This window comes from Fulvia fulva, chromosome 6, assembly GCF_020509005.1.
Source record: "Fulvia fulva chromosome 6, complete sequence".
Lineage (NCBI taxonomy): Eukaryota > Fungi > Ascomycota > Dothideomycetes > Mycosphaerellales > Mycosphaerellaceae > Fulvia > Fulvia fulva.
Genome location: NC_063017.1, coordinates 1772504 through 1794832, shown reverse-complemented (window position 1 = coordinate 1794832; position 22329 = coordinate 1772504). Strand labels below are relative to the sequence as shown.

The following is a 22329-nucleotide window of genomic DNA, read 5'->3' as shown; positions in this document are numbered from 1 at the left end:
TGCATGCATGTAATGGTCCCAACCGAAATTTCGATCAATTATATCAGAAAATGCATACTCTTGAGCGCCCATCTTGCTGACATTCTTGCTTTCGACTGGTAGCAGTGTCGCTAAGTCATGTCGAGGCCAGTCTCGCCAGCAATCTTACAAGCTTGGCTCAGCTCATAGATGCCCCGTCGCATTGTCTAGACCATCGTCAACAAGATACTCGTCGGTCGCCCTCGATTGACTCCACGTCATGACTTCCATAAGTCCTTTCAAGACCGGCCCAAGACGCTCACCAGTCTCGATATACTTGGCTCTGCTCCCTCGACTGGCTCGGAACGCAATACCTTTCTCAACCACATCGCTCGGGAAAGCACCTTGTGGTTCCACCTCCGGATGCTCTGCATACCACTCCGAGATCTGAGCACGTTCTTCTTCTGTGTCGCTACTCGTAATCGTACCATCGACTGAAAGTGTGTCCAAGCCTTCCAGCTGTGGTCGAAGGGGACGAAAGCTGTATGTAAAGTCATCCTCACCCCTCTCCGCCTTCAGCTCTGCAATCTTGTTCTCGATATCCCGCAACTGATTGGGCTTCAGCCCCAAAATGCCTGACTGGTAGTGAAAGTGTCTCCACCCGCTCGTGTCCACGAGATCCATAAGTGCATGATACGTGGCACTAAGACACCACCCATCTAATGGTTTGCCATTCGGTTCAAGCCAGATGTTCTCAACTGTCAGTGTGTCAAGTGCCAGGCCGGGAAAAAGCGGAGGCGCAGCGCTGAAGTCGTGGGTGTGGTAGCAGCCTGGCTGGTCGATGGGGTATAAAGGTAATGGGGTGTCGCAGACATGGACGTGTCTCAAGGATGAGATTTTCTCCTTGGGCCATTGGCTGAGCACATCGATAAAGGCTACCGTGGAGGGGAAGTGGTATGTCACTTGCTGGTGCCACTTATCGCCAATCTCTTTCGCAAAGGTCCGGTTGACGAGCTTGAGATTGATCACTGAGTGTGGCGTGGATGGCAAAGGTGACAGGCCTCGCTTTGCGCTCTCTGCTATGGAGATTTGTGGCCCGTCTTCGTCGTCTTCACGGTCCAGTGTTGTGACGGTGCGCTCGACCCGTTGCTCTCCACGCTCGATGTCGATGGTGATGGAGCGGAATACTTGTTCGAAGATGGCAAGACGAAGTTCAGATGCGAGGCCGAGCAGTGTGTTCGGAGCCGTAGTAGCCATCTCCTGGGCGGGTCGTTGTCGTGCGGCCAACGACAAGGCCGTGGTGTGAGCCGTGAATACCACCAAAGTATGGCGCAAAAGAGACCTCTCTTATATGCTGAGCATGTGCTAGTCTCCGAAGGATTCGTTGGTCTCAGCTGGGGTTCGGCAAGACGTTGACGTGAAGTGGTGGAAACCCCAGCCCACTTCAGCCGCACTGACTCGCAGCTGCACAGCCACGAATGGCATTGGACAAGCATCAACATCGCAAGAACGGTCTGGTACCTATGCTATATCACACTGAATGATATTGAACACCCAAAACAGCCTCCTGCCATTCTATGACACAGGCAGCCACTGCAGCTGTCCTGGATGCCCACCATTCGGCACTGGCCCATGCGTCCACCTTGAAGAGGCCTCCTTACTCTCAAACTTGAACGGCAAGTTCAGTATCTTATGACTCTTACCAAACATCGTCTCAAACTCCGAGTAGTATTCCCTCCGATCCAACACATCACAATTCTGCCTCCAGCCGGCAATCATGATATCAAGCAGATCTGTAACCATATGATGCGGTCTCATCGGCGCCCATTGATACTTGTCTTGCACCTGCTTGACAATCTGCGGCGGGTACAGACCCACCTCGGGCTCAAGTTGCGCAGTATCAAGAGAGACAAGTGCCACGTGGGAGTGATATGCCCCGCCGACCGTAGTGCGGTCTCTGATTGCTAGTAGGGTCACTAGTACGCCCACAGCACTGGTCAGCATGTCTGCGATAGGCAGCGACGGTAACACCGCAGTGCCTTCTTCCAAGCCGTATGCTTTGCCATTCACATAGCTGCACCCTGAAGCGCAGTCGGCGATCTGCTGGTACCCAGGTCTCTCGGCGTGGTACCCATCCGGCCCGTAGCAGTTGATGTCAACATAGACCATGCCCCTGTTACGCTTTCTGGCAAGCTCGACGATGTCGTCCAGGCCGAAGCCCGACTGCTGGTCCAGCGATGACACGCGAGAGCTCGACAACTTTGACACCGGCTAGCGGTCTCTTGTCTGAGCTTTTCGGTAGAGGTACCGGTGGGAGATCATCCGTTCCTCTGATCTGCTTGTAATTGATCATTGGGTGCTTTGCCAGCACCTTGCCCATCATCGTCTCCCTCCACGCTCGATGCAGATGTGCTCAAGTTCACGAGCGGAAAGCGTTGTGGTGACCGATTTGATCTTCTCGTACGCTTCCTCGTTGGTCTCGACTGTTGCATCGTCTGCGTCTAGGCTAAAGACCTGGAGGTAGCCAACTGGACCGAGACTGCTCAAGAACTGGAAACAAACATTCTTCTCTCTGGTAGGGAAGATGGCCCATGATCGGAATCGCATCGGTGTTTTGGAGATTATGCCTTGATCGACATCGAGGCCAAGCTTCTGGAGCAGACCACTCTTTTGGGCCTCGGTGCACTTCATGCCATCGATCTCAACCAGGCCGACCGTGGCGGGGTGCAGTGCTGCCAGGTCTGTGTCGACAGATACTCTTCCCGTGTCGATGCCACGGAGTGCGTTGACTTCTTTGCCTGCGAGGCCTATCATACCCTGCAACACTGCCGCTAGCGGTTGTGCTTTGATCGGCCCTGGCAATAGTGGTAGGTCTTGTCCGTGAAAGTCGGCATTGTCCAAGAAGTCTGCATCGCTGTTGAATCCTGGCGTCTTCTCTGCGAAGTACCTCAAGAGTCGTTTGCTTTCTTATGGGACGGGTGTGAATTCCGTGTCAGTGTAAGTGCCAGGGCCATAGACGCCTGTCACTGTTTGGTGTTGTGGCATGATGAATGATAGGAAGGTTCGATGTGGTGTCAGAAGTCTTCAAACCAATGTTGACAGTACAGTATAGCTTTAAGTACAAAGCAACCTTACTGCAGACTCATCCGAGATCCATGTATATATAGAATCTATCAGACCGTGATGCGGGCGACATCATCGTCGCGCGATATGCCAGCGGCTCCTTTGCGGAGCACCTGTCCAAACACGATCTTGAAAGAAAGATCTTGAAGTAGGAGCTGACGATGCTTTGCGGTCGGGGAAAACTGTCAACTCCGCCGGGCTTTCGATTCGGCATGAACCGGCCATAAGTACATCATTGTGGCGAGAGATCTCCGTGCCGAAGGTCTGTCAGATACGTTCAGCCATTTTGTTTCTCATTTGGGTCCTGCTGTTCAAGGGTGGAAGAAGGACATGGACGAGCATGCATTTGGGTGGAGTGATGATGAGACGCGGGAGCTCAGCGAGCAGGTGGAACCTTGGGTGGAGGAGAGGGATGTACACGCCGTGGAGCAAGAGATGGGTGATGGACTGGTCCAATTGTTGCAGATGAAGAAGGAGACGCGGAGTTCTGGTGTAAGGAGGAAGATTGGAGATTGAGATTCTGATGTGGAATATTACGTAATCCAAAACAACCACTACATCCACTTTCACTACACCTCCATGTCGCTGTCGAGCACCAAACGAAATCGGCTTGCGTCGTGTCGTTGATCTAGACACCGCGATTGTCTGCGCCATAGTCGAGAGCACCAACACCTAGGGCCATCGTCATCAGGGCATGAAGGCGTCGAAGTGTGTCAGCCTTGTGGAAGACTTGAGGGTGCCAGAGTATTGAGACGTGGAGCGCAGACAGAAGCGGCGAGCGCACCGCATACGCCAGCGCAAAAGGGGTATCATCATACAAAGCAACTATGCTACCGCAGCCGACCCTAAGATAGCCATGAACCACATTCCATTCCACCTTCCTCTCTGTCCACTCGCCTCCGGAGGATCTTTGCCTTTGAGGTGCAGTCTGGTCAGAACTCCCACAAACGATAGCAGTATCACCGTCTCATCCCAAGAATCGCTCACATCTTCGTACAAACGTAACGAGGCTTGATGCTTCAGGCCAGGTACCAGATGCAGACTCGCCATCAAGCTGTTGGAGCCTTCCTCTCGGAGTTGGTAGCTCGGGCTTGCACCCAGCTTGTTCGACCGCGTCCAGACTACTTTTCGATTGCTGCTGGGTAGTGTGAAGCTGTATGATGCTGGGTGTGGATGTCCTACCCGTGCGCGGGCCTGTGTAAGTTTTATTGGAGGTGATGATGAGCCGTACGGGATGGGTGTGTTGATCTGAAAGTCATTGTGTGTGCTCGGGAAGGCCAGGAACCCTCCAGTCGAGTTGTTGCTTGCGTTGATGCGTATCGTCGATGGCTTCTTACGATGTATGTCTGCATCGAGGCTGTGTGTCGTTCCATCTGGCCCGGATATCCTAGCACGACCTGTTATGCCATTGCCTGCAGAACACGGATGTTAGCTGCAATCCTGACAGGCAGAGCGGTCCGCATATTCCACGCACCTCTGTGAAAGCGGTACTCGCGAGAGCGTAGTGATGAAGAAGCTTTAGCAGAATAAGGAGGCAGCTCGCTTTCCGCCAGTGATAGCGTATCGTAATTGTCCAAAGTCTTGATAGGTGTCTTGATTTCTGTCATCATTGTGGTCATCCTGTAGTATCTCCGTCAAAGTCGTTGATATGACTGTGTCTCCTTTGTGGCCAGAAGACAATGCGACGCAGGTTCGAGGCCTTTGTATAGCCATGGGGTCGTCACAGCGCCACCCTTGGCCACTCTTGGCATTACGCAGTTTGCTTGGACTCAAGGCAATGCACAGCCTAGAAATCGTGCGCTGACGTCCTACGCACCTGCATGCTGTGTCGCAGCGATGAGCGGCCACGCGACATGCAATGTGTCGCTCCGACTTGTTCAATCAGCTGAATAGCGGGTTGGGCTGATAATTGTAGCGTCCTCCACTGGATGAAGTGAGTGGCATCTGATCACAGTCCTCGTTGAGATCCGTCCGCGGGACTTGCACCTCTCCTTTACTGCAGTCAGAATGCATGTCCCTTACATATAAGTTTGTTGTACTCACCTCGAAAGATCTCGAGAGCGCTCACGAATGGCAGTAAGAGCAGAAACATTGTCAATAACTGCCCAAATGACCACACCTTCTCACCGTTGTCTTCGAGTGGCGCAGACGGAGTTCCGAAGGCTTGGCTGACCATCAAGACACGGACAGCCGCACCGACTGCCATGGCCATCAATGCCAATAGTGCAGCGCTTCGTATGGTTGCTCCGAACCACTGTTGAGTCACGATCATGTCAGCTGCGCTCCAATGCTCAAGCAAATGGCGTTGTGCAGGATAAGGCTTGCGACGCGCTTTCCACTTACCTGCTTCCGCATGTGTAGGTACCATGTGCCCAGGAGGAAGATGATACCGGTCGCGGCTATGACGACGATGGTGCCGACTACACTGAGGGTCTTGTTCCCTTGGCCATGGCTCGAACTTGCATGTTCTTGCCACACGCAAGCAATGGGAAGGGTTGGTGAAAGTTGTTTCATGTTGGTCTAGTGCGCGTCAGTGGTTCGAAGCTTCAAGTGAGGCCATACAAGGAACACAGTCGCTGGCGGTTTCGTGAAAGAAGCCGTTCGGCAAAGGTTGCACGAAGCACTCACTCACCTCCAGGACGAATATGCCAAAGACTATGCCCAGCGCCATGTTGACGAACATGGCAAACTGCCTTAGCCAACGTAGAACCCAATCTCTCTTGTAATCTTGTACCAACGCTAGCAGGCAGGCGAAGTTGGCTGCGGTAGACAGTAGACTCAACATCCAAATGATGAAGAAGTGGTAGGGTATCATGTCGTTGACGCGGGCAAGACCGACTGCCTGGATGAGGATTCCCTCGAGGATCCTGCCATGGTTAGTGGGCGGCGCGCGTGATGCGGTTGCTCCGAGAAAGGCGTGCAGTGAGAGCGACACTCACATTTGATCCGACAGTCCATTGAGAATCTTTCGCAACAGCGTGCGCGGATTGGCCAGTTGTTTATTGGGGCGTACTTCCGAGAAGACGATGAAGGCGCTCAACAGCAGAGCCAGTGCGGCGGTGATGATGAAGGCCAACAGGATACCGGCGCCAGCGACGCCAGCGTCGGAGCGTGCACTGCTCGGGGCGCTCTTGCAGTCCACCGTGATCTCGTCGAAGGCCATGCTGTCTCTGTGTCGCGTTGTATCGTGGTCGGTTCGCTGGTGATGGGCGCGTTGGCGGTTTGCTGTCGAGGGTTGTGCTGTTTGTTATGCTGTTGATGATGCACAGATGGAGAAAGTAAAGTCGAGAAGTGATACTCAGCCTATCGATCAGCGCATATGGCATATGCGACCGACTTTCCCACCAGCAACGGTTATGGATTCCTAGCAGGAAGCTTGGCAAGTGCTTGGTTGGTGGATGTGGAGGTTGGTTGAAGAATGTTTCATAGGCGTCGCGACCAAGACACGCGCCGAAACCCCTGTCCCGATGACGTGGGATCTGGTGGCTATTTTGGTGTCTTGCAAGTTGCAGAACAACGACAAACCCCTCACATGCATAGAGTGGACTTCGTTCGGCAGCGCTCGCTGTAGTACAAACTCCTCGCCGAATCACCATGTCGACGCCCCGATCGAAAAAGGAAATCCCTTCCACCGTCCACCAAACCACCGTCGACCACTTCAAAGCACAGCCATGGACTCGCCCGACCCTCCAGGACCCAGCATTCCGCATAGTCTCCATGTCCCGCGAAGTAACACATGGCGGGCATGGTCATACACTCATGGGCAGGACATGGAACACAGACTCCACAGTCCAGCATCTGCTTTCGCTTTCACGACCGTCCACCGCCTCAGACCCGTCTAGCTTCCCACAATCCGAGACAGACAGAGCTGAAGTGAGGAGATTCTATACCTTTGGCAAGGATCTGAACGCGCATCCGAATCTGCTACATGGTGGTGTGATAGGCTGTATCCTGGACAGCACGCTTGGTGGTGTCGTAGGTATGGCGTTAAGCCAGACGGCCGAGACCAGCACCATGTTCACCGTGCAGTTGAACATCAGCTACAAGAAACCCATCAAAACACCGGGAAGTGTCATGCTGCGAAGTTGGGTCACAAAGGTGGAAGGTAACGGCCGCAAAGTCTGGGCAAAAGGCGTCGTTGAAGGCGAAGGTGGCGTCGTTCATGCTGTGGCAGAGGGCATGTGGTTGGGAGCCAAGGGAAAGCTGTAGTGTTCTGCTGGTATCCATGGATGAGAGCGACAGGCCACGCAGCATGGCACAAGCTAGGATACCGCTCCGCTTCTCTACTTTATGACGGCATACCGCGACAGGCCGACACCACATCTGCATTTCCCTTCCAAACATTGGATGCGCTGGACCGTATAGGTGCACTTTCCACATTCACGATCAACACAAAACACTGCGTCGCTGCTGAGAGAATATTCGCAAACACAGGCAATGCGCAGTCGAAGCTTTTGATGGCAGGATTTCCACGATGCAGGAGGACGTGCATGTGCTAATGCGGATGTGACCCATTGGGTTACCTTAGCACAGTAGGTGTGAAAAGGGTAGGCCCTGCTCTCACGAGAATTTGAACAATTCTCGCGTCGCAGCCACAGGATAGGTCATGTTTGGTGCCATCGGTACGAAACATGTTCTCGTCAGTACGACTGTGATCCACAAGATGGACAGCCGGGTCAAGACAGACTCGTAGAGCTGCTCACAAGTGTCCCATCATTGCCATATTGACAGATCACTCTGCATTAGTGGGAAGGAAGGACAGCGACAGTAAAGCAGACCTAGAGTGCCGGAGATGACCGAAGAAGGGCTTGAGGATGGGAAAATAGTGGCATTCGGTCTGTCGGGGTCATGCAGCCACAAGCTCACGGCGAAGATCGTATTCCAGCATCTTCTTTCCAGCAAGACAGGGGCCGATGACGAGATTATGACACTCGCACGAGAGCAAAACATCAGAGTATGCTAAGTATACGATGAGAAGGACATGATTCAATCAGCCGAGATATGTTACATTGCATTCTAATACGCTAGTTCCCGCTTCCCAAAAATCAACCAGCCAGCCGCTGACCTGCAGTCGGCATCTATGTCCAAGCCTGGATGTGGAGAAGGGAAGAATGTTGCCAGCCTAGAAGGTCTCATCAGATGACAGGGAGTATGTCATCTGCTAGGTTTTGATGCAAACGATGCCATCCTAGAAGGTCTCATCAGATGACAGGGAGCATGTCATCTGCTAGGTCTTGATGCAGACGATGCCACTATCGGCGCCATTTGCGAATGTAGTAGTCAGCATCACCACCATCACTACGTCTGGAGCTTGACCCACCGCCGTAGGAGCTTGACCCACCGCCATAATAGTCTCTGCTGCGCGAAGGCGGATACTGCGTGGGCTCTCTGGACGAACTACGGCTGTCGTAGCTGGAGTAGCGTGGTGGAGGATCGTATGTCCCAGAGGTGCCGCGTGAATAGTACGATGGCGGATCAGCGACAGAGCCTCTCGCGTACTCGCTCGCACTTCGATATGTAGGCGCATCGTAGACAGACGGCTCACGAGCACCAGCGCCGATGTCGTACCCGCGAGCACGATCATAAGCGTCGATGGTGTCTTCTTGTCGAGAGCGACGACTACTGCGACGGTTGCCGAAAGGGTCTTCGCCCTCGGAGTCGAAGCTGCTGTAGCGGCTGGACTCTGTCTCTCTGCGGCTAGATGAGCCGCGAGACGACTCATCAAACATCTCGCGAAAGATTTGATCGCGGGAGCTTTCGTCGCTGTATCCGCCGCTGTATCCGCCGCTGTATCCGCTGTCGTATCCGCCGCTGTACGTATTGTCGGTAACGGCGCCTCGGCGGCCAGAGCTGCTGCTCATGTAGGAGGAAGAGTAGCTAGAGTCAAGAGGGTCAGCTTGGGTAGAGCGGCGGCGGCTTGAGGAGCCGCTTGACACACCAAAAGTGTTGATATCAGGTTCGTCGTAGATGGCGCCTCGGCGGCCTGAGCGGCGGCTGCTGAGGTAGGCGTCGATGTTTGGGGTGTCGGACATGTTGTTGTTGTTGGCTCTGGGATGCCGTGGGTCTTTGCTGTGTTGCTTAGTCGGTTTCTGTTGTCAGAGAGTCTTGTGGTGAGTCAATCGGTAGTGTCGAGTTGCAGTGGTGTTTGGCTCTGATGGAATGTGTCCAGGGGCGCCCACAGACGCTACTTATATACTGGCCTCGAGCATTGTCGACAGCTCAACGTGTTGTCGTGTCGAGTATGACATTATTGCCGAGGGAGACAATGCCATTGTGCATGTGCAGTGCTAGTGATGTAGCCTTGGACCGCACAAAGAGCGAGTCGTCGACAATAGAAAGCCACGAGCGCCGTCATCATACGATTGAGGGAGACAGAACAATGACTTTCGTTGTCCATTCAGTTCAATGGACAACAGTACTGCTGGTACCACGGAACCATCACCCGGCTGGAATATCAAGTGTGTTGGAGCGATCGAGTGCAAATTTGGCATCGTCAGGGGTTGCAAGACGCTCTAACCTCCACATGGTGCCGAGAATGATGGCTGAGAGGAGCGCAAACTTCATTCGCGAAGTGAACCATTTCCTGAGCTACGTTCGAGCGCTAGTCGTACCGTAGGGAGCTTGCGACCGGAGGTCAACGATGTCAGCGAGAGCAGTATTGCGAAGGCAGTGGTGAGCGTGCGATATTGGGCTCGAGGACGATGCCAAGCTGAGTTGTGATTGGTCGTAATTCAAAGCCGGATATGCCTTAGGCACGCCGCACAACAACGTGTCTTCAGTCTTCACGACTATAGTCGCAATATCGCATGCTCAGCTCGTCGCTTCGCGGTACCATAGCGGGTCTCACACGCTACAGCACATTTATGGTATATGTGTATAGATTGGGCTTTGGATTGCTGCAGCGCTGCGCAGTCCTCGTGTTCTATTGTACACATGGGTCCCGCTCTGTGATCTCAGCTTCCTCAATGGTCGGCTCTGGTCGGGCATGAGGAACACGGCGAAGCTAGATAATGTGAGTAGATTGATGTATTGAAGAAGATCTACGAAAGCAAGAAAGAGAGATAAGCTCGAATACGGAAGGAAGAAAGCACGCTAGAGGCTTGGCATCTAAAGAACTAATAGGACCTAGCATTAAGTCACCCCTATAACGAGGCTCTAGATACTAGAACAGGTATATATATACTAAAGAAAGTATACTGTCATTTGCTATTACTATATTACCGTCCTCTATAACGTACTTTACTACCGAGCGGACTATACTACCGAGCGGGCCACTTTTACTAAGAACTATACCACTTCTACAGATATAGCTATATAACTACTATTACAGCATGTATTGTCTTTAAACGAGGCTAAACTGACCTTAGCTGTCTAGGCTACGAAACGCGACGCGATAATTACGAATCGACTTACTATAAAGGTATACGACGCGTCTCGAACTATACTAGGGTATCGATTGAATAGACGACCTCCTCGGGGTGACTACGAGCCCAATTCGAAGAAGCTTATAGAGCTAGAAGAGAGGGTAATACTTGAGTATATACACGAGCTAGATCTTAGAGGTTTCCCGCTATTAAAGGCTAGTATACGAGCAATAGCCGATTTATTACTATAAGAGAAGAGTCTTAAGCCCGCTAGTCTTAATTAGATAGACAGGTTCATTAGACGGTATCGTGAGCTAAAGGTTCGTATAACACGTAGATATAATTGTTAGTAAGCCCTAATAGAAGATCTAGACGTTATCGAGAAGTAGTTCTTACTTATACGTAATATAAAGGAGAAGTATAGCATCCTTAACTAGGACACCTATAACTTCGATAAGACAGGGTTAATAATAGCTGTTATTACGTCTTAGAGCGTCGTTACGGGTTCAGAAAGGCGTAGTAGAAAGAGGAGGGTCGTTTAATAGGGCAATAGAGAGGGAGTAGAGAGATAGCGTATTAGATAGCTCTTATATAAAGCGAGATTAGTAAGCTACGTAAGTCTAATAAGGCCCTTATATAGCGGAAAGCACGAAAGCGTAAGTATATTCAGTCTAGAGGGTCTCTAACCTTCGATAAGGCGTCGTAATTAATACCTCTAGAGAATACTAGGAGGTAGGAAGTAAGTAGAGAGTCGCTAGATAGTGTTCGGCTAGTACTAAGGCTACGACGCTATAAGTAATATAGCGAGTCGGGGCATAACGTACGTACCTATTAAGTAGACTCGCTAGATAGCGAAGAATCTAAAGAAGAATTGTCCTCCTAGTAACGATTCTATAGGATGTCGTCGTATTAAGATACCGTCGCAATTAAAGTAGAAGTAGTACAGTTCTTAGCAAAAGTAGCCCGCTCGGTAGTATAGCCCGCTCGGTAGTAAAGTACGTTATTGTTATACTATTAGTAGCGCGGGTAGTACCGGTATAGCGATACGTCGACTAAATGTTAAGAGTATTTTGTATACGCTTATTAGCTACTACGAACACTACGGTTTACTACTATAGTAACCGTTAAATTAAGTCGATTAGCGTAGTATTACTATCGTCTGATTAGAGGGCTAAGAATCATTATTAATTAGATATTAATATCGGTAATTATCGCCTTATAGTTAGCTATATTAAGCTACTATATAAAGTCGGTATACTAAGATCGATCTAGGGCCTTCGTAAACCTATTAATAACATAGTCGTTAGTACTAATCTAGTTAACCGTGATCTTATTCTTAGTAATAGCCTTACGGATATAGTAATAGCTATTAAGATATAGTATCTCAAAGGGAGTCAACAATTAGGAAGTGATCTGGTAGCCTAAGGCATCTACGATGACTCAGCTTGTAGGGAGATACCTTCTCTCCCCTTTAGCTTAGATAGACATCTAATACAATTAACACATTGGTTCCTAATATACTGCTATATGCTCGTGCTATTAGCTAGTTAAAGATTGATCTCTTACTCTACTCCGCTACTATCTACCCGTACCTGTTTAACAGGTTATAAGCCCGGGTTTATGTAGGAATAAGAGCAACCTATATTAGTATAGGTTACTTATATCCCTTACTATCGTAGTAGAAAACATCTAGGAATCAGAAGTCTACCCGGTCTATCCTATTAAGGAGCTTAGTTCGATACTAAGTAGGCCTTAGTATCTATACCTACGAACTTTCCTATTCTATACTAGAAGCCTCAGTAGGATCTAAGCCACTACTTTAGAATATACACACCTTGTTTCATTACATCCAATTTATTATAGATTTATACTAAGAGAAGATAGAGGAGAAGGGAGGCAAAATCCTAATTCTTAGGAGGGACAATTAGAAGAGATAGTTCAACCTTTAGAGATATAAGATAGAGAGCTTATTAGCATTCTTTACAATTGATGACCTAATAGAAGTGTCTTTTAACAACATTAAGGGCAAGACTCTAAAACTCTAAGAAGAGGCTATAACTAAAGAGATCCTTAATACGCTAATATAGACAAGACACAATACAGTGTATAACTTTAGTATCCTTAGTAGGATTATAGAAGAAGATGAATTTGAGCTTAAGGGCTTATATAAATCTAGAAGAGCTGCTAAGAAGTAGGTATATCTCTAGAACAAGTATAGCTAGGTGCTACTAACCTATATATATAAGCTTATAAAGCAATTTGTGACCTTTGAGATAAGTGAAGAGTTCACTATTAGATCTATATAGACACACCTAGTTTCTCTTAGAAAAAGGATTGCTAATATTAACCTAGAGGGTTAGTATTATAGGAAAGCCAATGTAAGGATGACCTAGCTCTTAAGCTCACTACTACCTAACTACTATATAGCTAGGGATACTATTATAGCTTAGCTAAAGATAGATCATAAAAGGACCTTAAAGATCCTTGAAGCTTAAGAAGCTAGGTTAGATCCCTCTAAGGCTAAGTATAGTATAGTACCCACCTAGGTCAAGCCCTTAGGTCTAGTAAGACTACTCTCCTGCCTTCTCTATAAAAAGGATCATCTAATCAAGGACTGCCCTAGTCTGCCTAAGGCAAGAAAGGTCCTTAGATCTTATTCCTAACTACTATCTTCCTAGAATATAATATATATCAAGAAGAAGAGAACTCTACTACCCACTTCAAGGAGGACACTAAGAGAGAAGTCCTCTATAGAAGAACTTAAGAAAATGGTGAAGAAACTTAGCTCTAACATACTGTCACTCTAGAAGAACTAGGTCTAGTCTTATACCTCTAAAGTAAAGAAGACTGGAAAAGGTTTCTCCGCCTAAGAGTTAGCTTACTTAACTATAGAAGTCTAAGGCAAGTTCCCCTCGTTAGAGTAGTTACTTAACTCCTGTACTTCATCCTATATAACTGACTAAAGCTGCCTCTTTAGATCTATTACTCCCTTAATAAGGAAGAAATAGATCAAAGTAGGAGGTGGGTTTTTATTAGCCACTAATATTAGCAATGTAGAGATGAGTAGGAGAGCTAGTAGAAAAGTTGTTTTAGAAGATATCCTACTTATACCTAAGCTTAGAGTAAACCTAGTTTTATAGAACTAGTTTAGTAAGCAGTTTAGTGTTCAACCTCTATTATTTTCTCTTATTTCCCCCTCTAGTAAGACTATTGTCTAGACAAAGCTCCTTAGGAGGGTTCTATTTATTAATAAGATTTCTCCTCTCCTATAAGAACGGGCACATTACTTATTATATACACTACTAATAGAGAGTGCCTTTGTGACTACTTAATTAGAGACCGACCTAAAGTAGTAGGAGCTTTTAGTATAGAAGATTTGTATACTTAAGGAAGAATTTGCTCTAGAATCTTTATAAGGTAATAGACTTAAAAGAACCCATTCCTATCCCTAAGGATAGCTTTCACTAGTATAGAGTATGTTCAATAGCAAAGATAAAGAAGTATAAAGGCAAAGGTATAGAGAGAAGACCTAAAAGACTTGCCCTTATATCTATTGACATATATAGCCTACTACTAATCTTAAGACTAGGATTCAAATACTAGCTTAGGATTATTAACAACTGCTCTAGGAAGAAGTAGACCTTTCCTCTTAGGAAAAGAGAAGATGCTCTAGTTGCTCTCTAGAACTAGAAGATTAAAGTTGAGAGGAAATCATTAGCGTAGCTAAAAGTAGTAAGACTTGACAATGTAAAAGAACTTATTGTATTAGTGAAGCAGTAGGAGAAGGATTTAGGGATTAGGCTCGAGCCGACTAAGGCATATAACTCTCTATAGAATAGACTAGTTAAGAGGTCAATATAAACCTTAGAGGACTCTATAAGGGCAATGCTTAAAGAGGCTAAAATGCCGGTTGAATTTTGGCCTGAAGTACTAGAGGCCCAAACTTATATAAGGAACAAACTGCTAAATGGCCTAGATTACAATAGGTTCAAGGTTTTACTAGATAAGGCTTTTGATAGTATTAAACCGACCATCAACCATTTGAAAGTTTAGGGATACAAAGCTATTGTCTATATAGACACAAGATTCTAACCTTAATAGGTCAGAAGTAACAAGCTAATAAATAGGGGTAAAGAAGTAGTGTTTATTAGGTATATTAAAAACATAGCTAAAGCCTAGCTCTTTTAGGAACAAGACATAAGAGCTGTTAAACAACACATATATGTAGACTTCTTTAAGGACTAGCCTGGAGGTGATATAGGTCTTAATGTTCCAACATTGAATCTACTAAGTAGTGCACTAGCTAGGAAGCCCTTAGGAAGGCCGAGGAAGAACGTATCCTTAGGACAATCTACCTACTATTTAGGCGTCTATTTATTAGTTTATAAGCTTTATATAGCTACTTAGCGAGATATACTATTATAAAGCGGTAGACTATTAAATCCGATAGATTCTAATAACCCGTAAGCTCCTAGCATCGCTAGGATCGTACGAAAATGCTTGTCTAGGCCGTAATAGGCTAGCGCCGGACTACCGGCTCATAATGTCTTTAGAACTAGCTATGCTCTAATGATATTAAAATCTAGAACGCTCTAGGTGGTCTAGAAGACAAGCTATAGAATTTAACAGAATCTACGAGATATAACTTCTTACAAATCCGCTTCTTATCATAAATATACTACGTAATAGATTACGTAGTATAGAAAGTTCTAGGAGTCTATAATTGAATATAAATAAGGGTAGAATAAGCCCTCTAGATAGGACAAGCAAAAAAGTAAGTCTACTACTCTTAACTACTATAACCTCGACTATTATACTCGACTCATTACGACTATCTACGAATATCCTAAGGCTAGCTTCCGCTACGAACACCTTTTAATAGGTTATGAGCCCGGATCAGCTCTTAGCCTACGGAACTTAGTCGCCCCTACCAATTAGGAACGATAACTACGCCCTATATATACGACAAGCGGCGTAGCGACCGAAGAAACCCGAGGAAACAAATGAGAAACGGCAAAAATCGCGCGAATCTACTAGAAGGTCCGACATAGACAGGGATTTCCCGTGTCATAAATAAGCAGGCTATACTAAAAAGGGAAACACCCCGGATATCCTAACATCCCGGCGAAAAATCAGCGCTAGTCTCGGCAAACCTTCCGTTTACGGAAGTACCCCGCATTTCGAAGCTACGAGGATTGCGACTTACTATAATTATTACAACTTCGTAAATTCGATAACTCGACAACCCTACGACCTCAAAATTCAAACCAACCTGTTGCCGGATCGGGAATATACGACGAATCTGACTATAGAGAGCCTATGGCGTTACAAAGTCCCTTCGGAGCGCTATCCTAAGTGATTAGGAATTTTGGCGTTACTAGTAGTATAAAATCCTTACGAGGAACCTACTAGCAATCCGTATACTAATATGCTAGGACGAAAGATAGCGAAATCTGAGGGCGGGAGCCTGCAAAAGTAGCTAAAGTATTGTGCCTATCTCTCTATAAAAGGAAAGGGCAATTTTTAAATAAAGCTCTTTACTTTCTAAAGGACGCTTTTTAAAGATGTCTTTTAACGATAAGACATTTAATATTACGCGTCTAAGGGGCCAATCTAATTATAAATTTTGGGCCCTAAGAATAAAAGCGTACCTTACGAAAGAAGGCCTAAATAAGGCTATAGAGGAACCTATTACGGACGATAAAGAAATTAAAAACAAAGCGCTCGCTATTATTAGGTTATCTGTTAAGAACATATAGGCCGTAGGACAAGTATATAGGTGTGGGTGTGTTATGTGACTAGATCACGTAACTAGGCTTTGCTAGCCTATAGGCTAGTAAACATCCGGACACCTAGTATCTACCTATACTAACACCGGTGATACTATATATAGATATACGCTATCCTATTAGGTCCTTCTTCGTCTTTTGTATAATCCGCCGTCTTCTACTATAACGTAACTCGTACCTATTTAACAGGTTATAAGCCCGGGTTAGTAACTCGGTATTTCACCCTCGACAAAGTCGTATTAGAGTTATTCCTCTTTAGAACAAAAGAAAGGTAGACTAGAGGCCGCACCCACCTTATATAGGAAGCTATAGCCGTGCTATAGGTATATATAAGACGTAAAAGAGCCTAGTAAGGCACTATTAGACTCTAAGTTAGGGAGCCTATACTAATACCTTAGATAAGTAGGCGAGCTTACTAAGAAGAGTCGCTCTCCGTACATCGCGTTCGTATCGACTAACTGTTTATTCTAAGAGAGCCGTAGTATCTTAGAAACCCCCTCTACTAAGAGAGTTACGCTATAGTGTCTTAGTACTAATACGATCCTTCGACTTTCCTCCTCTTCCCGGCGGATAGCTATCCTCTCCGCTATTAACCTCGCGTTCGGTTTATCCTATTTCGATCCGATCTCGTACGACCGAATACATCCTTTTACCTAAGGGTAGCTAACCTATCCCTTAACTTACAAAAATAGAGAACGAGACTGGGTTTATAAGAAAGAGAGTAGCACCTCTTCTAATAAGAGAGAACTACGAAATATAGTTCAAGCTAATAAGAATATACCTGGTATTAAAGCAGGTTGACTAGGTCCTCGAAGACATTATTACGGACATTCCCGCTACAATCCTATCTATAGCGACACCCTCTATATTATCGGAGTCATCCCTTCCTTAAGATTAAGCGATAAGGAAGGCATCGTATAGACGGTATAATGTAACGGCCCTATATAAGATGTATATCTATCTGTTAACAGATGACTAAGAGATAATATACGAGATCCGGTATATAAAGGAGTTATAGGAATAGGCTAAAGCCAAATATAAGAGAAGACTTCTCGCTACTAGAAGAAGTTTGCTTTAGCAATACACTAATTTCGTGATGATAGAGGACTAGTCAATAGATGACGCCTAGTAGGAGCTTAGCTCAATTGTAAGGAGGGCTATTTCAATCTCGCCTTAGTTCTAAGACATCAAGACTAAGGACAGAAAGATCTAGCAACTCTTAGTAGCTCTACTAGACTCATTTGGCTCAATTCGCGATGCAATTGATACCTAGGTGAATCTCTCACTACAAGACATTCTTACAATCCTTAGGGAGAAGCAAGAATCAATGATTTATTAAGGGATAGCTATGTTCGCTAAGAAGGGTTTCTAGGGCAAGCTCACGTGCCATCTCTATAATAGTGACCATTTTATAAGCAAGTGCCTACACCTTTCTACAGCTTAGTAGGCTATTAGGAACAAGGACAAACTAGCTAGGGCTACCTACCCTACTAAGAGACAACCGTCACCACCTCGTAGGAGGTCATTATTACTAAACCTTCGTAATGTCCTTAAGGTGATGACGGACCTTACAAAGTAGATAAAGGAGAGCCGTAAGCTAAAGGCCTCCTCTAGTAAGCCTATAAGGGCCTATACGACCTAGGAAGACGTATCAGACTCTAAGATACTATTAGAAGATGATGATGTTAATAAGGTTGCCTATTCTACTATAGAAGCTAAAGGCAAGTACCCCTCGTCCGAGTAGTTGCTTGACTCTTATGCATCATTATATATAACTGACCAAGATTCACTATTTAGGACACTAAAGCCTCTTCAAAAGAGGAAGTGGATCAAGGTTAGGGGTGGCTATCTACAAGCTATATATATAGGAAGTGTAGTAATAGGTAGTCCTTCTAGAAAGCAAATTGTCTTAGAAAATGTCCTGTTTGTTCCTAGCCTTAGAGTTAGTCTTGTTTCGTGGAATCAGTTTAGCTAATAGTTTGCTGTCTAACTACCCAGTTTCACCCTAAAATCCTTGTCTAGTAAACCCGTTGTCTAGACCAAACTTCGAGGAGGAGTACCGTTTATCTACTCGATCTCGGAAATTCTTGAGCTATAGTATACTAGCATACTCTCTTAAGAACGTAACGGTACCGCTATGGCTAATACTAAGTCCGAAGATCAGTAGGAGCTATAGTATAGAAGATGTATATACCTTAGCAAGGGACTGCTAAGAAACCTATATAGAGTTACTAATAAGAAAGATCCTATTCCTGTTCCTTCTAAACACTAGAATTGTAAGGTCTGCTCCCTTATAAACATAAGGAAGTTTAAAGGACCTGCTATAGAGAGGAAAGGGGAGAGGCTAGCCCTCATCTCTATTGACATCTGTGGGCCTTTTGAGGGCGCAGTCTCTAGGCTAGGATACAAATATTGGCTTGAGATTATAGACAACTTCTCTAGGAAGAAGTAGGTAATCCCTTTGAAGGCTAGGAGCGACGCTCCTACAGCCCTACGGGATTAGAAGGTCTAGGCAGAACGGCAGTCAAGGTGCTTTCTGTCTACGATCCGTAGTAATAGTACAAAGGAAATTCTCGCCTTACTAAAAGAGTGGGAGAAGGAGTTTGGCACTCAGATAGACACAACTAATGCCTACAACTCTCTTTAGAATAGACCTATAGAAAGGTCAATTCAAGCCTCTAAGAACACAGTCCGGGCTATACTTAAAGACTCTAGTATGCTAGTTAAGTTCTAGCTAGAAGCTTTATAAGCATAGACTATGATTAGAAACAGACTGCCTAATGGTCCGATTATTAATAGTATTGCTCTTTTACTAGAAGAAGCCTTTACTAGCTAAGTACCGTTAGTCGACCATTTCCGCGTCTAGGGATGCAAAGCTATAGTCTATATAGACCTAAGAGCCCAACCTTAAGGCTTGAGGAGAGACAAGTTGATGAACCGAGGAAAAGAAGCCGTGTTTATAGGCTACTTAGAAAACACTACAAAATAACGGCTGTTCTAGGATCCCGACATAAAAGCTATAAAAGCGTATAGTCACGTCAACTAGTTTACGAATAAGAAGGGGGGAGATATAGATCTTGGTATCACCTTCACTAACTAGCCGAGTCGAGCGCTATAGCGCAATCCTATTAGGAGGAAGCCCTTTAGGGCGAAATTTTCCGATAGGGGATTATTAGAAACACCGTTACGAAGGCTAGGAGAAAATATTAAGGCGGTTTCACTACTGTCGAAGGCCGATAACGGTGGATCTATACAGAACCTACCCGAGTCATTAATACTATAGCAACCGCTGTCTATATAACTTCCCCCTCCCCTAAAGGACATGAGGGAATACCAGAAGTTTGGAGATTAGGGTACTCTAATAAAAGAAAAAGAAGATGTCGTTTAGTTCGACCTATCTAAACACCTAGCGCCACCTCCGGTTGTAGGTAATAAGAGGTTAAGGGGGGACGGAGATGATAACTCTAAAGAGTATAAGGCTAAACACTATAGGCTCTTATCGCCTAGATGTTCTATCTAGACCCTACAATAAGCTAGGTAGAGGAGATTCTGAACGACGTAGAAGAATATACATTTGCTGCTATTAGGCAGGCCATAGCCTATTAGTAGGAAGTGCTAATCCTAAAGTCCTATAAGGTAGCCGTAGGAGACCCCGAATAGGGATATATATAGAGAGAGGCAATCGAGAACGAACTTATTGCCTTAGTAAGCAATAACACCTAGGAAGCAGTTGTACCGCCAAAGGGTACGAATTTAATTACTTCTAGGTAGGTCTTTGATATGAAAAGAATGATTAGTGGAGCTATTAAGAAGTTCAAGGCAAGACTAGTTATAAGAGGGTTTTTATAGAAATATAGGGTTGACTTTGAAGAGACCTTTGTACCTACTATTAGACATAATACTCTCCGAGTATTTATAGCAGTAGTACATAAGAGAGATCTTAAGATACACCTAGTAGATGTGAATAATGCTTTTACCTAAAGCAGCCTTCTTAAAGACATCTATATAATCCTACCCCTAGGGGTTAAAGCACCTCTAAATATAGTGTTTAAGGTCCTACGAAGCCTTTATAGGCTTAAGCAAGCAGCTAGAGACTAGAACAAGCTCTGTGTTATAAAGCTAGAGAAGATTAGATTTACCTAGTCCTAGGTAGATCTATACCTACTTATCTATATAGATAGAGACCTTATAGTCCTTACCTATATAGATGACATACCTATTGTAGCTCCGAAGCTATTAGATGTTTAGTAGTTTAAGGCTAAGCTTGGAAAAGTGTTTAAGATTAAAGATCTTAGTAAACCTACGAAGATCCTTAGAATAAGGATTATAAGAGATAGGTCCTAAGGCACTTTGAAGCTTAATTAAGGACACTATGTCTACGCTAACTTAGCTAAGATAAATATAGCTAGAGAGAAGGCTACGCTAACCTACTTACCTATAGAGAGCTACGAGCATTTAGTACCTACGGCACCTATAGATAAGAGGTGTAACAAACAGGATTACTAGAGCTATAATAGTACCTAGATGTAGCCAATAATAATGACAAGGCCAGACTTCGCATTCCCCCTTAGAAGAATTAGCTTATTTGTTGCTGATCCCTCGTAGTAGTATATAAAGGCTTTAAAGAAGCTCTCCTAATACCTACGGTCGTACCTAGACCTAGGTCTTATATATAGAAAGGGAGGGGGCAATCTCTAGGGATACTCGGACTCTAACTACGCTATAGACAAAGTGGATAGAGTCTCAATTCTAGGATACGTATAGTTCCTTTATAGATCACCTATATCCTAGATAAGTAGGAAGCAGAAGTCTGTTATAACATCAATAATAGAAGCTGAGTTTATAGCTATGAACGTGGCCGTAAAGCAGTCACAATTTCTTACTGCTATCCTTAGGGAAATGGGGTGCCTAGAACTAGTAGGAAAGAGCTCTTTCTAGCCGAGTATAAGGGCAAGTAAGGGCACTGTTAATAGGCTAAGGCTAGTCAAGCTTATAGGTAACAACTAAGCCGCTTTGACACTTATTAAAGATGCCTATATATATAAAAGGTCAAAGCATATTGATGTTATATATAACTATATTAGACATCTCTAGTAGTAGAAGAAGATTATAGTAGACTACTGCTATATAAAGGACATAGCTACTAATAGGTTAATAAAGCCCCTTAATAGCTAGTAGTTTCAAAACTTTATAAGGTAGCTCTAGCTTACGTAAAGGGATTATAGGAGACTATATAGCCTAAGTGGGAGTGTTAAGAGCATATAGGCCGTAGGACAAGTATATAGGTATAGGTGTATTATATAACCAGATCACGTAACTAGGGTTTACTAGCCTATAGGCTAGTAAACATCCGGACACCTAGCATCTACCTATACTAATACCGGCGATACTATATATAGATACACGCTATCCTATTAGGTCCTTCTTCGTCTTTCGTATAATCCGCCGTCTTCTACTACTACGCGACTCGTACCTATTTAATATTATCTATTAAGGACGGGCCTCTTCTACAAATTCAAAATAAGAATACGGCCCTAGAAGCGTAGATTTCCTTAGAGGACTTATATAGTCCTAAAGGATTTAATTCCTCGTTCTTACTTTTAAGAGAGCTATTTAATACTACGCTCTCTAAGAGTAATAACTCGGTAGAAAAATATATAACTACGATTTGCCGTCTATACGACGACCTTAAATCTAAAGGCGTCGAGTTGCCTAAGACCGCTATAATAGCGTAGACTTTAAATAATCTTGCGGACGAATACGAGTCGTTTGTTACCTCTATCAGTCAAAGCCCAAGAGCTAATATAGAGGCTTATTCTCTCGAAGAATTGTTTAGTAATTTACTAGACGAATCGCGAAGATATAGCGCTAAAGATAAGGAAGATAGCGCTTTATTCGTCGGCAATTCTTCTAAAGGAAAGTCTAAGAGATACGGGCCTAAACGGCCGGGAAATAAAGGTCCTAAACACGCTAATTCGAATAAAGTATATTCTTATTACGATAAAAAGGGACAAATCGAATCTACGTGTTTTAAGAAGAATCCTAATCTAAGAAATAAGACTTTTAAGGAAAAGGATAAGGATTCTAAGGAGGAT

General features: G+C 45.2%; 8 protein-coding genes across 8 annotated transcripts; 2 read left to right on the top strand and 6 right to left on the bottom strand.

Annotated features, from left to right (window-relative positions):
* Positions 1-162: 162 nt before the first annotated feature.
* CLAFUR5_06885 (uncharacterized protein) lies at positions 163-1215 on the bottom strand (the record flags this gene model as incomplete). The annotated part of the gene is made up of 1 exon (XM_047906033.1): positions 163-1215. One exon carries the CDS (start codon positions 1213-1215, stop codon positions 163-165), a length of 1053 nt encoding a protein of 350 aa, XP_047763436.1.
* Positions 1216-1533: 318 nt separating this feature from the next.
* CLAFUR5_06884 (uncharacterized protein) lies at positions 1534-2127 on the bottom strand (the record flags this gene model as incomplete). Its single annotated transcript, XM_047906032.1, has 1 exon — positions 1534-2127. The coding sequence occupies one exon, from the start codon at positions 2125-2127 to the stop codon at positions 1534-1536; it is 594 nt and encodes a 197-aa protein (XP_047763435.1).
* A 210-nt stretch (positions 2128-2337) lies between these two features.
* CLAFUR5_06883 (uncharacterized protein) lies at positions 2338-3154 on the bottom strand (the record flags this gene model as incomplete). The annotated part of the gene is made up of 2 exons (XM_047906031.1): positions 2338-2920; positions 3138-3154. 2 exons carry the CDS (start codon positions 3152-3154, stop codon positions 2338-2340), a joined length of 600 nt encoding a protein of 199 aa, XP_047763442.1.
* Positions 3155-3411: 257 nt separating this feature from the next.
* On the top strand, positions 3412-3597 carry CLAFUR5_06882 (uncharacterized protein; the record flags this gene model as incomplete). Its single annotated transcript, XM_047906030.1, has 1 exon — positions 3412-3597. The coding sequence occupies one exon, from the start codon at positions 3412-3414 to the stop codon at positions 3595-3597; it is 186 nt and encodes a 61-aa protein (XP_047763441.1).
* A 309-nt stretch (positions 3598-3906) lies between these two features.
* CLAFUR5_06881 (uncharacterized protein) lies at positions 3907-4700 on the bottom strand (the record flags this gene model as incomplete). Its single annotated transcript, XM_047906029.1, has 2 exons — positions 3907-4493; positions 4556-4700. 2 exons carry the CDS (start codon positions 4698-4700, stop codon positions 3907-3909), a joined length of 732 nt encoding a protein of 243 aa, XP_047763440.1.
* A 262-nt stretch (positions 4701-4962) lies between these two features.
* On the bottom strand, positions 4963-6244 carry CLAFUR5_06880 (uncharacterized protein; the record flags this gene model as incomplete). Its single annotated transcript, XM_047906028.1, has 5 exons — positions 4963-5072; positions 5125-5335; positions 5425-5601; positions 5714-5948; positions 6021-6244. The coding sequence occupies 5 exons, from the start codon at positions 6242-6244 to the stop codon at positions 4963-4965; spliced, it is 957 nt and encodes a 318-aa protein (XP_047763439.1).
* A 431-nt stretch (positions 6245-6675) lies between these two features.
* CLAFUR5_06879 (uncharacterized protein) lies at positions 6676-7290 on the top strand (the record flags this gene model as incomplete). The annotated part of the gene is made up of 1 exon (XM_047906027.1): positions 6676-7290. One exon carries the CDS (start codon positions 6676-6678, stop codon positions 7288-7290), a length of 615 nt encoding a protein of 204 aa, XP_047763906.1.
* Positions 7291-8333: 1043 nt separating this feature from the next.
* Positions 8334-9113, bottom strand: CLAFUR5_06878 (uncharacterized protein; the record flags this gene model as incomplete). The annotated part of the gene is made up of 1 exon (XM_047906026.1): positions 8334-9113. The coding sequence occupies one exon, from the start codon at positions 9111-9113 to the stop codon at positions 8334-8336; it is 780 nt and encodes a 259-aa protein (XP_047763907.1).
* Positions 9114-22329: the final 13216 nt, after the last annotated feature.